Source organism: Charadrius vociferus, unplaced genomic scaffold, assembly GCF_000708025.1.
Source record: "Charadrius vociferus isolate BGI_N301 unplaced genomic scaffold, ASM70802v2 scaffold355, whole genome shotgun sequence".
Taxonomy (NCBI): domain Eukaryota; kingdom Metazoa; phylum Chordata; class Aves; order Charadriiformes; family Charadriidae; genus Charadrius; species Charadrius vociferus.
The window spans coordinates 1,523,694-1,537,781 of NW_009648451.1; the positions used below are offsets into that span (position 1 = coordinate 1,523,694).

The 14,088-nt window shown below is 37.6% G+C and overlaps 1 protein-coding gene across 1 annotated transcript in view; it reads right to left on the reverse strand.

Moving 5' to 3' along the window:
* The window catches only part of TDP1 (tyrosyl-DNA phosphodiesterase 1), a 51,909-nt gene that overhangs the window by 19,383 nt on the left and 18,438 nt on the right, over positions 1 to 14,088 (reverse strand). The window contains exons 11-13 of the mRNA XM_009885597.1: positions 13,022 to 13,088; positions 7,117 to 7,224; positions 4,136 to 4,238 (exon numbers count right to left, since the gene is read on the reverse strand). Coding sequence (XP_009883899.1) covers positions 4,136 to 4,238; positions 7,117 to 7,224; positions 13,022 to 13,088 — 278 coding nt within the window. The remainder of the gene's footprint in view (positions 1 to 4,135; positions 4,239 to 7,116; positions 7,225 to 13,021; positions 13,089 to 14,088) is intronic.

A 14,088-nucleotide genomic window follows, 5' to 3' on the forward strand; every position in this document is an offset into this window, starting at 1 on the left:
ATGCTGCAATAAAAAACATCAGCCATTCAAATCCTCGATGCCTACAGTTAAATTTGTTGTCGGCAGTACTTACTCACTTGTTGGCAGTGACTCACCTTCCCGATACGTTTCTGCACTCTCTGAAAACCTACTGCGTTCCCAAACAACCCCACTCTACCCCACCCCCAATACAGCTTACTTATACTTCTATAACCACATTAGGGGTACAAGTGAAAGTTCAGTTTTGAAAATACTGGCCCTACCTTTTGCATTTGACACTAAGTTAAATATAAGTTGTGTTTATTTTCAACTTTAAAAATAAATCACAAAGCAGCACAGAAACTGTATTTTTCATGACATTTTTTTCCTATTAAGAGATAAGGTGGACACTCCCAAGATGAAAACTAGAACTTCATTATTGCTTTAAGGTTGACAAGTTATAGAGGTGTTAAGTAAGACAACATAGTAACACTATTACAGTCTTAAAGCCTGCAATCTTTTTCTAGGGGACAGTCACAACAATCAGACAGTAGGGAGCAGGGGAGTAGATTGGCAGCAGAAAAATCCTACTTTTCCAATTAATCTGATATTACCCTGCAGGCATACTATATAAGATTACAGTTCCTGCTCCCAGTGTATGAAATTTATTAATTTTCCCTTCTTTTTGCTGCTACAAACATTAAAAAAAAACCCCAAAACATAGAACACTTTTCATCCCCTTGCTTAATGGTCAAATTTTCAGCAGCAACACTTCTGCACTGCAGGAAGTTTTCACACTACTTGCTGCTTCAACTAACGTCAAAATAACAGAGTTATATACAATAGGCAAATTATGATCTTTTCCTGAACGTATCTGGGATTGGAATAGAAAAACTCTTACTGCCTTTTCCAAAAGGCTGATCAAAAGGAAAAAAAACTGAATGCTAGAAGTCCAGGACTCTTACACATTAAACAACCAAGTGTTCCCTGGGATTCATTTCATATACAAATCTAGAGTGTGCATATGAATGTAGAACGCAGCAAGAATTGCTGAAAAGCCTTTAAGATTCAAAGCAATGCAGGCCCCCTCTCACACCAAGCAGAATTATCTCTAGTCCCTAAACAGAGGTTTGGCGAAGAAGGGAGAGAAGAGGTCAAGTTTTTGAAGTGTTTCAGTGAAACCTTTCCTCTCATGAGAGCAGACCCAACCAATGTCTTTTTTGCCTCTCACCCTCTCACAAGGCTTGAGCTTCATAAGGAACTGTTAACCCAAGAGTATTTACCAAACCTGTTCTTTACTGTTGTCATTACTGGTAGAGTACTTACATTGGATTTATAGCAGAATCTATCTAAATTTTCTTGTGTAAACAGGCCTGCAGGCTTCTGCTAAGGGCTGAAGTAGATGCTTAAGTAAGTATCCAATGTGTTTTTATCATCAGTAAACTTAGCTTACACACAACATTTAAATTCCAGTTATTTTGATACAACACAATAATAAAAATACATTTCGATTTTTAGTAATTCTCAATCTCTTAAATGGCTAAGTGGATTTTACTCCAACTGCTAAGATTTGGACTGCGAGCAGAAACAAAAACATTAATAATTTTGGTCTAAATAAACACCCAGAATGATGAAAGAGTCATTAATAGCAGAAAGGTCTAACTTGTTTGCAAAGAAGGTGAAGTTTTAACTTCATATTGCTGTAAATTTCTAAGGTCCAAGTGCTTCAGAATATTTTCTATATCCAATGAAAAAATTAAATGCTCCTGACAAGTAATTCTGTTCATCAAAATTAAGTCTGATTTTAGAATGAAACTGAATTAATTATAGAAAAACTCACAAGAATGAGATCAAAGGCATTAAGACTTACAATTTTAGGCATGGGGAAGAATATTCAAGTTCTTTTTACGTAAATTTTGGCCTTCTGAAAAACGTTCCGGTGATCCCCCCCCTTCCCTACACCACATGCAAGAAATTCTGTGTAGAATGCAAGATTCAGGATGGAATGGAATGCAAGCCAAACGTTCTCACAGAGTTTTGGGTTTGGTTGGTTTGGGTTTTTTTTGAGGGGGTGGTGGTCGTTTTGGGGTGTTTTTTTAAAGTGAAAATTTTGTGGATTTCTCAGATCTGAAACAGGTATAGTCACTCTTGGCAAAAAACCCTAACTCAATTATTCCTGATTTTCTATCCATTTGATGCACGGAAAAGCCAGAGTCAGAACAGGAATATTCAAATTATGTAAAACAGCTGCAAAATCTCGTGATCACTTGTGTTCACACAAAAAACTTCATCCACTAAGTACAATCATACCAGTACCGTATGTAAATTCTTTGCTTGGCAGCATCTGGAAATAACAGTAGCCAACTTCTTAGAACATTATTTTATCCCTTGAGGTCAGTTGCTGTTAAAAGTAAATTTTTTTTGCCCAACACTTCATTATTCTGTTTTTAGTAGTTGTTTATGCAAGTGATGTTTCGGGGTTTTTTTGTTTGTTTTTTGGTGGGTGTTTTTTGGTGGGTTTTTTGTTTGGGTTTTTTTTTTTTTTTGAGTGCAGTGAAATCAAAACCAATGCTTCCTACAATACGAAGTGTAGGATTTTTCTTCTTTCAGTCTCTCTCTGATGAATGCATTTTCTCTAAAAGTTTTCTTCCACATAAACCATGCTGGAGAATGATGTCTGAGATTGCCTCTAAGGTTCACAATATCAGAGACCACACTACTACATAAACTCCTTAATAAATGTCAAGAATGAGATACAGGAGTTCCTTAGCTACAGCCAGAAACCATCAATCTCAATATTGTGATCTTAGGAGACTGCAATTATACAGTTATGGTAGGTAAACATTTTTACGATGTCATAATATTACTAAATGTTCATTTGGGAGTACATTACTAATCAACAGAAATGATGAAACATTACGTGAACATCCATGAACATTATCTAGGAAAGATGCGTTCTTCATCAGAAAAATATTTCTAAGGGCTTTTAGCATACAAACGCTTTTTCAGAGAAACTTGCAATTTCTTCTCTGGAAAAGAAGAAATTCACAGAGGAAGGAGTTTGAATAGTTTCTGGTCATAGACTAACTGCTGTTAACATTTTGGTACTAAGAGGTTCACCAGACAGAAGGAGGAATTAACAAGAAGAACAAGAAACTCACATCTCCCCACTATCAGGCAGTAGATCTAAATAAGACAAAAAACCCCAATCTAAACAAAAAAAAAGGAAGCTTTTTTCCTTAAATACAAGGCACAATTAAGTCACAAGACTCACTACCACGGGATTCTGTAGGGGGCTAAAACCCAGCAAGAGTAGTTCAATACGGTACTTGATGTGTTAAGAGAATAAGCCAAGTTGTGGCTACTAACCATCATTGTCTGGCTATAATTTTCATCCTGGAAAGCCTTTAAAATAAATCATAGGAAACATATACTAGAGAGGTATCACATACATGCTTGTTTATTGACCTAATCCCCATGGCATCTGCTACAACTGCACTAAGACTAGACTACAAGCTAGATGGACCTTAGTTACGATGAAAACATTTTGTATCTCCCAATTCTCTGCTCCACACACTTGAATAATAGTTATTTTGGGTCAAACTTGTCTTCTACATACCGAGACTGCTGTCACGTAGGTTTGGAAGATACAACCCTTCAGCTTTTAAATAGCCTTTTATGAAGATATTCTTAGATTTGTATTGGAAACACATTTCAGAACTTGTTCTCAAACCAGTAAGTTTGAGAAGACACAGTCACATGGCTTTCCAAGAGCATTTCAGGGAAGAGCAAGAACAGCAATTAGTGCAACATTAGGAATTGTTTTTCAAATTACAACCATACACATCAATTCAAGGGAAATTCGCACTCACAGCCTAGTTTTACAAAGCATGAAAGAAGAGATTTGATCATCCTTTCCAGCAACACTTAGCACATATTGCAATTTTAAAATACTATTGCCTTTCAGTAACACGACAAAAGTCACATCAATACTTGCCGTGTAGGAAAACTGACTGTTTCTATTTTAAAGAATACCTTGTGTAAACTACACTTGCTATTAGCTGTCTAACCTGGAACCACAGAACCTAGTAAGTAGATTATTTAGTCATGTTTGTATTCATCAATATTTGCAGATTCTCAGCATATCCCAGGATTTGTACTTGAACTATGAACTTACAAATGCTGAAGGCAAGAAAAGGACTCCAAGTTCATAAGAACGGATCATCAGTTGGGTGCCATTTTTCTCCAGAGCTCCCCAGGCTGCTTTAGATAGATTAGCACTGCAAAGAGAAACAGGACATTTCAGTGAGGCACGATCTTTACAGCAGAAATTGCTGAAGTACCACAGCTGTATCAATGCACTTCTAGCAGAACTTCAGTTCAATCAGAACAGTATTTTCATAAAAAGTGAGATGGGTGTTATTCTTTATTGCTATTTTTACAGCACAGTGGGAGCAGCAGAGACAATATATAGAAGGGTATTCATACAAGCCATGTGGATAATTATACAAGCATACTTGTGTCACACAGATTTACAAGACAAATTCAGCCTTTTGAATCTTCTCTGCACATTTCAGAAAGGAACTTCTGACCTCTTAGCCTCACCTCTATGCCAGGAAAGATCATGGAACAGATCCTCCTAGAAGCTATGCAAAGGCACATGGAGAACAGGGAGGTGAATTGAGACAGCCAGCATGGCTTCACCAAGGGTAAGTCCTGCCTGACCAACCTTGTGGCCTTCTGTGATGGAGTGACTACATCAGTGAACAAGGGAAGAGCTATGGATGTCATCTATCTGGACTTCTGTAAAGCCTTTGACATGGTTGCCCACAACATCCTTCTCTCTAAACTGGAGAGATATGGATTTGATGGGTGGACTGTTCAGTGGATAAGGTATTGGTTGGATGGTCACATCCAGAGGGTAGTGGTGAATGGCTCAATGACCAGATGGAGATTGGTGGCCAGTGGTGTCCCTCAGGGGTCTGTACTGGGATCAGTACTGTTCAGTATCTTCATCAATGACACAAACAGTGGGATCGAGTGCACTCTCAGTAAGTTTGCAGATGACACCAAGCCGAGTGGTATGGGTGACACACTGGAGGGACAGAATGCCATCCAAAGGGACCTGGAGAGGCTCGAGAAGCAGACCCGTGTGAACCTCATGACATTCAACAAGACCAGCTGCAGGTTCCAGCAACCCTGCAGAACAAGCCCCAGTAACAATACAGACTGGAGGATAACGGGATTGAGAGCAGCCCTGCTGAGGAGGACTTGGGGACACTGGTAGATGAAAAGCTGGATGTGAGCCAACAATGTGCACTCACAGCCCAGAAAGCGAACCGTATCCTGGGCTGCATCAAAAGAAGTGTGGCCAGCAGGTCAAGGGAGGTGATTCTGCACCTCTACTCTGCTCTGGTGAGACCCCACCTGGAGCACTGCATCCAGCTCTGGAGCCCTCAACACAGGAAAGATATGGACCTGTTGGAGCAGGTCCAGAGGAGGGCCACAAAGACAGTCAGAGGGCTGGAGCACCTCTCCCATGAAAACAGGCTGAGAGAGTTGGGAGTGTTCAGCCCAGAGAAGACAAGGCTGCAGGGAGACCTCATTGCAGCCTTTCAGTACTTAAAGGGAGCTTATAAGAAAGATGGAGACAGACTTTTTAGTGGGGCCTGTTGAGATAGGACAAGGGATAATGGTTTTAAATGAAAAGAGAGTAAATTTAGACTAGATATAAGGAAGAATTTTCTTTACAATGAGGGTGGTGAAACACTGCCGCAGGTTGCCCAGAGAGGTGGTAGATGCCCCATCCCTGGAAACGCTGAAGGTCAGGTTGGACAGGGCTCTGAGCAACCTGATCTAGTTGAAGATGTCCCTTCCTTATTGCAGGGGAGGTTAGACTAGATGACCTTTAAAGGTCCCTTCCAACCCAAACTATTCTATGATTCTATCTACTTGGTATTGGTAAATAACTTCAATTTGGTGACTTAGGAAGATTAAAAACTATCTCAATTATGACTAGTTGTATTAGAATACATTTAGTACAGAGCATTTTTGCAAGTGTTAAACACTATCTTTTGCTCCTACCATTTTGTTCTTTTGATATATTTACGAAAACAAGTATTTACTGAAGAGGTATTTTTGGTTTAACATGCTATTCAGCACCACATTGTAGTTAATCCTTCATGAGTATCTGCTATGAAGTACATCAAGTTGGGAGTCAAAAAAGAAGTGCGAGTGTTTTCAAAACCTACTTCTACAGGATAATTCAAAACTTAAATATTATTAACTGACGGACATATTGGATGCTTTTTGATAGTAGGTAATGGTGGAATAGAAGAAATGAGAAAAAAAATAGAAGCAACTATGAATTTCTTTATTAGGTGGATGCAGCGTCACATTTCAATGACTTAAATCCTTTAAAAAGCACCTTAATCACTACCACTACTGCAGGCAACAGTATCAATGAGTGATGAAATTCAAAGAGCCAGAATACAAAGAGGAAAAAAATTAAAGTAACTGAGCATTTAAGGATACAAAGATCATGATCTGTAGTATATAAGATTGCACAAAAATCAGTTTTAGCAAAACTGAAACATATCTGTATTTTCCATTCACAATAAGACATTCTCCCCTCATGTCAAGAAATTTATTGCTCCCTCTTTTGTCTTCTTCAAAAACCAAACAATAGAAATACAAAGCTAGACTGCTGAACAACTCAATCTGACAAAAGGTCAGATTCCAAATATTAGGTATCTACATGTTTTGTAATAAGGCAGTGCAAGGATAAACTTAGGCTTAACCCATATATGTTTTGTACAAACCAACACATTCACGTACAGCATATGTTAAAGAAACTCAACCCAGGTTTAAAAATACTTTTCACTTCAGTTGATGCTGAACCCCAAAATTGGCAGTTACAGCTCAGACAACATTTTGGTGCGATTGCCAACAGTTCCTGACGTAATCATTTCAACTTGCAGCCCCAAAAGGGGCAACGCAATGAAAAAACATTAAATATGGACAAAAATTCATATCACTACTTACAGTATTATGGGGATTAAGGCAGTAACTCACCTGGGCCTGCAACTGACAAGAACTTTGTATGTGACTCTTTTTTTTGTTTGTTTTTAAGTGAAAGGTGTATGGTTAGTTATTTACCTTGTAACTAAGAACCATGCAATTTTCTGGAAGTCAGGAGAGGGTCTCATATATGTCTTAATGTGAGGCATAGCGTGACTTCGACCCGAGACTTCTGCTGACCACTTGCTAGGGGGGAAAAAAAAAAAAAGTTCTTCTCATATACAGTTTTATTTTGAGGTCTAAAAAATACTCACCATACTACAGTGCCACCTTTTTGGGAATACTACCCTATACTTCACATACTTAATACTTGTTTCCCCTACAGAAAGGTTGAAAATACTTTATTTAACCGATTTTTTTAATCCTGGAATCCAATCTTACTAGAAGCCAGAAGGCAGGTTTGGTGGTTTTTTTTTTTTTTGTTACAAACAAACCAGGCAGATATTCTCCTTGCTTTATCAGGCTCTCATAACAAGTTTTTCCATTCCTCCACTCCAGCTAGCACTTAAGAAACTATATCCAAGCTTCCAGCCAATATTTCTTCTTTGAGGACTATCAGTGGTTATGCCTTCAAGCAAAGGAACTTGGCACCAAATTAAACCTTGCAAAATTCCCCAAGCTCATTACAATTTATTCTGCACGAAGCAGAGGCAAGGAGCAACTGATAGATTGTTGACACTATCCTTCCTCTACCCTTTTCTGTGCCCCTAAGCCACTGAGGAAATTTGAGGGCTTAATATATATAAACTACTTTAAGACAACAAGCCATTGCTGGAGTAATTCAGGGTCAATGTTACAGAACTAAACTCTAAGCAAGCAGTAAAGATATGTACACAACTGAAGGTGTGAAATCGTGGTATTTAGAAGCACATTCCACTGACAGCTGTTAGTCCTCACTCAAAATTGGGAAGAGGGCTTCCAAATACACCTTTCTCCACCCAAACACTTTTCTTTCCTCAGTTTCCAGTGTAATAGGTTCTGGTTTCAGTCGTCACAATCTTGTTTCCCTAATTTAGCATTCTTTTCTAAAATAAAAAAGAATTGATCAGCTCCAAAAAAACCTCTGAGGTGAACTCTGTCCATTTAAAAGCCTACAAAGATTGAAATGGAAAGGCTGTAATTATTTACGCAAGTTGACTTTCAGAAATAACTTTTACATGAGTTAAGTCAAGAGGCTTTGTAGTTCAGGGGTCAAGACCTACTTACTTTAACAAGCCTATCTTCTGATGAAGAAAAAAACCTGTTTCTGAGAACTGGTCCAGTATTCCTAAAGGGGAAGAGCTGAAACACTGTATGCATGTTTGGAGCAAACTAGACCTATTTATATTATGACACAAGCCACACTGAAGTCTCTTTTTGAAGAACGGACTAATATGTATGATACAGAAACCACTAACTAAACTGGTGTTCCCCTACAGAACTCTAGACCTTACACACATACAGATTGAAGTCTATACCATAACACAACAATTCTTGTTAATAGCTTTTATCTCACAACTAACAGTTTAGGTAAAAACATCTTTAAGTTTAAGGCACAAAAATAATTGGGTAACTCCAGTAACATTGTAGTAATGAAAAACAGTAGAATTGGGAATTGAACACAGATTTTCTTCAGATGTATCTCACTGCCTTAGTTGAGGACAAACTTCTCCCCCCACTATTAACTGCAGCAATTTTGAGATACTACCTCAGTCTACTGCTTTTTTGCCTCCTTATCTTTGACAGATACAATTAAGTACTGTGTTTCAGCAAGAGTACTACCACTTCTCTTGCATTTTACAGTAATCTAATTGCACTTAGTTTCAGTTACAAGGGATTGAAACTGGTATTCCAGAAAGTTAAAATCAGAAAGGGGAGAATACATTTTGGCCATGTTCTCTTTAATAGGACAGCAAAAATATGCAAGGACAAAAAGAGAAAAGAAAGTGATTATCTTCTTTGATCAGGTTTGGTTGATTTGTTTTTTGGGGGTTTGTTTGTTTGGTTTTTTTTTTGGTATTTTTCAGTAAGGTAATTACTTAAAAAAAACCCCAACAAATAAAACAAAACTCAGAGGCTTTTAGTAAAAGCATTATTAGCAAAGTAGTATTTAAGAAATGTTTTCCCTTCAGCCTAAGAGGTTATCTCTAGACTGCATAATGCAATGATAAACCAAAAGAACTGGAAGGGGTTTCACATGGGTACAATATCTCATTTATCTATTCTTAATACAGCTAAATTTCAATTTCACCATGGGACTTCCCTGGCGTATTTTAGAAAAAAAGCCAAGATTACAAAAAGCCTAAAGTAAAATACAAGAGCAGTTGCTTTGCACAGCAATGATGAGAGCCTATGTCAATATAACAATTTCAACTTCTAGTCAAATTGTCTTAACACATTTTAAGCTGTACACTTCATCAGAATGCAGCTGGCAGAGGACGTACACAGGACCAATCTCATCATGTTGCAGTAAACTTCAGGTTTATTCAATCTCATCAGAGATAAATACGGTAAGTTAAATGAAACTAGATTTGAGAAATTTTATGGACCAAAACCACAGCTTGAAGTAGTTATTTTTTTGACGTTAGAGGTCATGGTACCACGTAAACTAAAAGCTGAAGTGTGGGGTGAGGAAAAGGAGTTCTGTGGGTAGGTATTATTAGAATTTGAAGAGTAAAACACGAAAGCCTTTTTGCTAGGGTTGGTTGTTTGTTTTGGTTTTTTTATTCTTTTACACTCCTAGGACTGAACTCCTTATCACTAATACAGCTTAACTCTGACTTTAGACCACTAAATCCTGACATTTTTACCAGTAACTTGTTGCTACTTCCTCCCTCCCAGTCTTTTGTGGCGTTTCAGTCAGCTGCTCTTTCTTCTTTTTAATGACACAGCCTCTAATGTGATGATTAGGTGTATTGGATTAAGGAGGTAATCTACTTTCCAACTCAAAATGCAACAGCTTTTGCACCTCCCATCCCTCCATTTTTCCAATAGCTATATTTTTTGAGTTTCATGTAACTTGTTTTCTTGGGAAAGGAAGAGGGGAAAAAAATTCTCTACCATGAATAAGATATCTTTTGCAATATAGGAAATACTTTGCACTCACTTGCACTACACTACAAATGTGAATGCTTACAAGCTGTTGCTTTTATATATACTTAACCACTTGCAAAATTTCAGAAGTATGCTTTTTTTTTTTAAACATTTGATAAATATTTGTTTTACTCTGCAATGAATTTTTGAGTTTGAAAAGGAGACTACACTGCAATCACAGTGCATTTAGCTGGAACATATACAGCAAGTATCAATTGCCACCAATGTCTGATATTTCTGGCACAAATGAGGTAAAGGAGCAGACACAGGCCCCTTTACAAGTGGAGCTAGCGAGACAGGGAAGCCAGATATTCCCAACATCCTGAAAATTAATCTGTGCAAACACACTCAACCAATAAGCAGAGCCAGGAATAACTCATTTTCTATACCCCCACCTTTTTCATTATTTAATTATTACTTCAAATACTGAATGGGCTTTACATCTCAAAATATTGGCAACAAGGCTTGAGCATAGTTAAAACAACTCACACCATTAGTCTCAACCGTAAGAGAACAGTAGTTCCTCTGTGTAAATGCTCCACATCTCTCATCTTTTATGATGTTAGGGGAACAACACTGTAGTTCTTCAAACTGAGAAGGTGATTATTCTTCAAAACTCTACAGGCCTAAAGAACACATAAAGCTCTAATACAACTATGGTTATGGACTTGTCAAGAGCAAGTCAAACAAGCTCTTGTCAAACCAACTTCTTCCATTCTTTGAAAATAAAAATTTGATAAGGTTAACTGCACAAACATAAGGCATGTGGTATTAAAAGTCAATCAATTATAATGAGCATTAAAATACAGTGGTTTATGTGCTGTCAAAGCTGATCAACTGTTTCAAAAGCAGCAATTAACAGAAATAATTAAGCATTGCAAATCTCTCCTTATCAATGAGTAATAGTGAAAGGAAAAAAATAGCAACCCTACCAGAGAGAAAACTGAGCAAATTGCACCATTTACAAAGTAGCTAATGTAACAAAAGCAGTCTAGCAATGATTTGCTATGATCAGAAAAGTAAAATCAGTATTAAGTTTAGTAATCTTATTCTTTTGAGAAATTACAATTCAGAGCTGCATTACAGGTTAGTTAAATACACTCAACTGGCAGAAAAGATAGAAAAATAGCCCACAGACATTATAAAAACTGTATGCCTGGAACAGAGGTTCTGCCTCTTGGGACGAGGCTATAGGACAGCATTTATCCAACTCCATTAAACTCTCCCTACTTGTAAAAAGGAGTTATTCCTTCTCCTCTACTGTAAGTACAAAGTATTCATCTTCTTTCAACTCTGGTAGGATCCCTAGTTTCTTGCTGGTTTTGTATTATCTTCCACTGAGGTAAAGACAAATTCCTCAAATCCCTCTATTGCCCAAAGCTTTGTACTATGGCAAGTCTTTAAAATAGCTCATCTTATACTTAAGTCTATTGAAATAGGACCTACCATTTCTGTGTCTCTCAGGTTACAACAGATAAGAAGCTGCTGTATGTCATCTGCTCTATGGTAACAGCTTACATGCAGGCTCTCCTCAAGGGCTAGTGTCTCGTACTACTTCAGGGTAAGAACCTGCATCAGGGTAGTCACTACAGAGCAGTTATGCAGGGTCACTTGTCATCTGCAACCAATTCAACAGGTGACTTTAAAACTCCCCTTCTGTTGCCAGGACCCCAATATGCCCAATGAGACAGGTATGTGGGTGTTTTCTCATTGAACAGGAACAATGAATGGTCTCATTATCACATAATGTTCTGTGCAATAAATAGGAGACTAACTGAAAAAAGGTTACATTTTTCTTCCAATAAGATTCTCATGAGGTGTATGATTATAGAAACTGAATTAAGGCTGCACAAACACCCTGAGTTTTACAATCTCAATTTCTGAATCATGACTGAACAATCTTGAAGGTGTTTGTAGCTTTCCTCCTGTGCTGAACGTGCTCAGAGGGCACATTGCAAAGGCAGGAGAAACAAAGCTCCACATATTTTCTGTTCCATTTCCATTCCCTGGACATGGACCAGCAAGGCTCACAGCAGCAATCATGTTCACTCCAGAATGGGGGATAGTCTCTGCAACTAGCAACTGTGTTCTCAGCCCTCTGAATATATAGACAACTTTACCCATAGCATTTACCCAAGAATTTGTAAAGTATTTTAGCAGCACAACTTCCACCTGGAAGAGTTAAGTTTCTGGTGAATGGAATGGGGAGCTGTGGTCTTGTAAGAGGTTACCAAATCTATTCCCCCCCCCTTTTTTCATCTGTGCAAAACAACTTTTCCCATTGTTCTCAAAACACGTTTAAGTTTTTAAAGATTCAGCCTGAGGGAGACATCTGGCATGGAATGTGTTAGATTTTAACAAAATTAGTAGCAAGTGAAAATAGAAGTTCTTAATGGAAAATGTCAGGCACCTTTAACAGAAGATATTACCACAAGGGACTGAGAATTTTTGCAGCAGGACTGCTGAACTCAAAAAACCCAAACAAAAATACCCTTCCTAACCCGGTTGTGGCTCAGTTGAAATCCTGTTAAAATGAAGGCACAAGTGGAAAAGTGAAATACAACTGTAAAAAGAAACAAAAAAAAAGAAAAAAGAGGAGTAATATTATTTCAGTTCAGTGAAGGAAAGCTTAAATAGAAGTTTACAGAATCAAAAATCTGCTAGTGTCCTCCAATTAGCAACAATATCCCATATCATTTTTACAGGCAAATAGCACATTTGGACTATGTTTTGGAGAAAAAACCAGCAGATAAAGACCTAAAGGCTTCTGTTTTAAGGAGTTCAAGAGTATCATGCTTCTGACCACTTCCCCTTAATTTGCTTTTAACGTTCAAACATTCCAGCATTATAAGTTTAAACGTACAGTCTATGAAAAAAACCCACCACCTCCAAACAATTGAGTTCTACTTACTGAAAATAGGAATGCAACCACAGCTGTTTCTGTGCCGTCTGTATACTGTATGGAAGCGAGCCACCAGCTGAAGGAAAAAAAAAAGAACACGTATTTATTTTTTTTTTTGAAAGATATTCTAAAAGCAGCAAGCATCTTGGGGAATAAGTTATCTGTACTATCCTCATGAGTTTTTTTTCCAGAAAATGGTTAAATTCTCCAGTAGTATAAAATGGTATACAGGGGTGGGGTTGGGTTTGTTGTGGTTTTTTTTGTTGTTTTGTTTTTGTTTTGGTTTTTTTCCCGTTCTTAGAATTTGGCAAGTTCCTAAACACTATGTAGCAGATTTACACTAGGAAAAAGAGAAACAGTATATGTAGTATATGTAGAATTAAGTCCTCTTAGAAGAGAGATGTTTATGGGTATTTTTTTGTTTTGATACCACTTGATATCAACAGATCAGAATCATTACCCATACAAGCTAGAGGGAATAAAATAAGCAGCTTTCAGAAAAACACGCACACAAAACAAACCCAAAAAAACCCACAAAACCACCAAACAACATTATTTTAAAAAGCAAGAACTTCTCTGATTAAATTGTATTTGTATTGATTTCGTCTTTGGCTAATGCACAGTGTGATTTCTTGAAATGAATTTAACAAAGAAGAATCAGCCATGGTATACTGAGTTATATTAGTGTTGTGTATTAAAAACACGATGCAAAACCTACTGCATTCAACCTGTCCTAGAAGACAGCATAAGGACCTGTTACAAACACTTTGCTGCTCTCAGAGATGCACTAACTGCAGGAGTCCACAAAGCTGTTCATTTGCACAAATACAGAGTTATGTAACGCACCAAGTTATTTCACAATATGAAAGAAATGACAGTAAGAAGTCATTGAGCAGATTGCTTATCTGACTTTCAAGAGTATCAACTTTGCTAAGCAGAAGCTGTAGACAACTAGATATATTTCAAAAGACCCTAACTAACTTGTGGAAACCATAGATACATAGAAACTGCAGCCAGTGAGCTTATAGGTGTATGTCCAAACACTGCTCAATTCAGAGGAAAGATAAAGAGAGCTG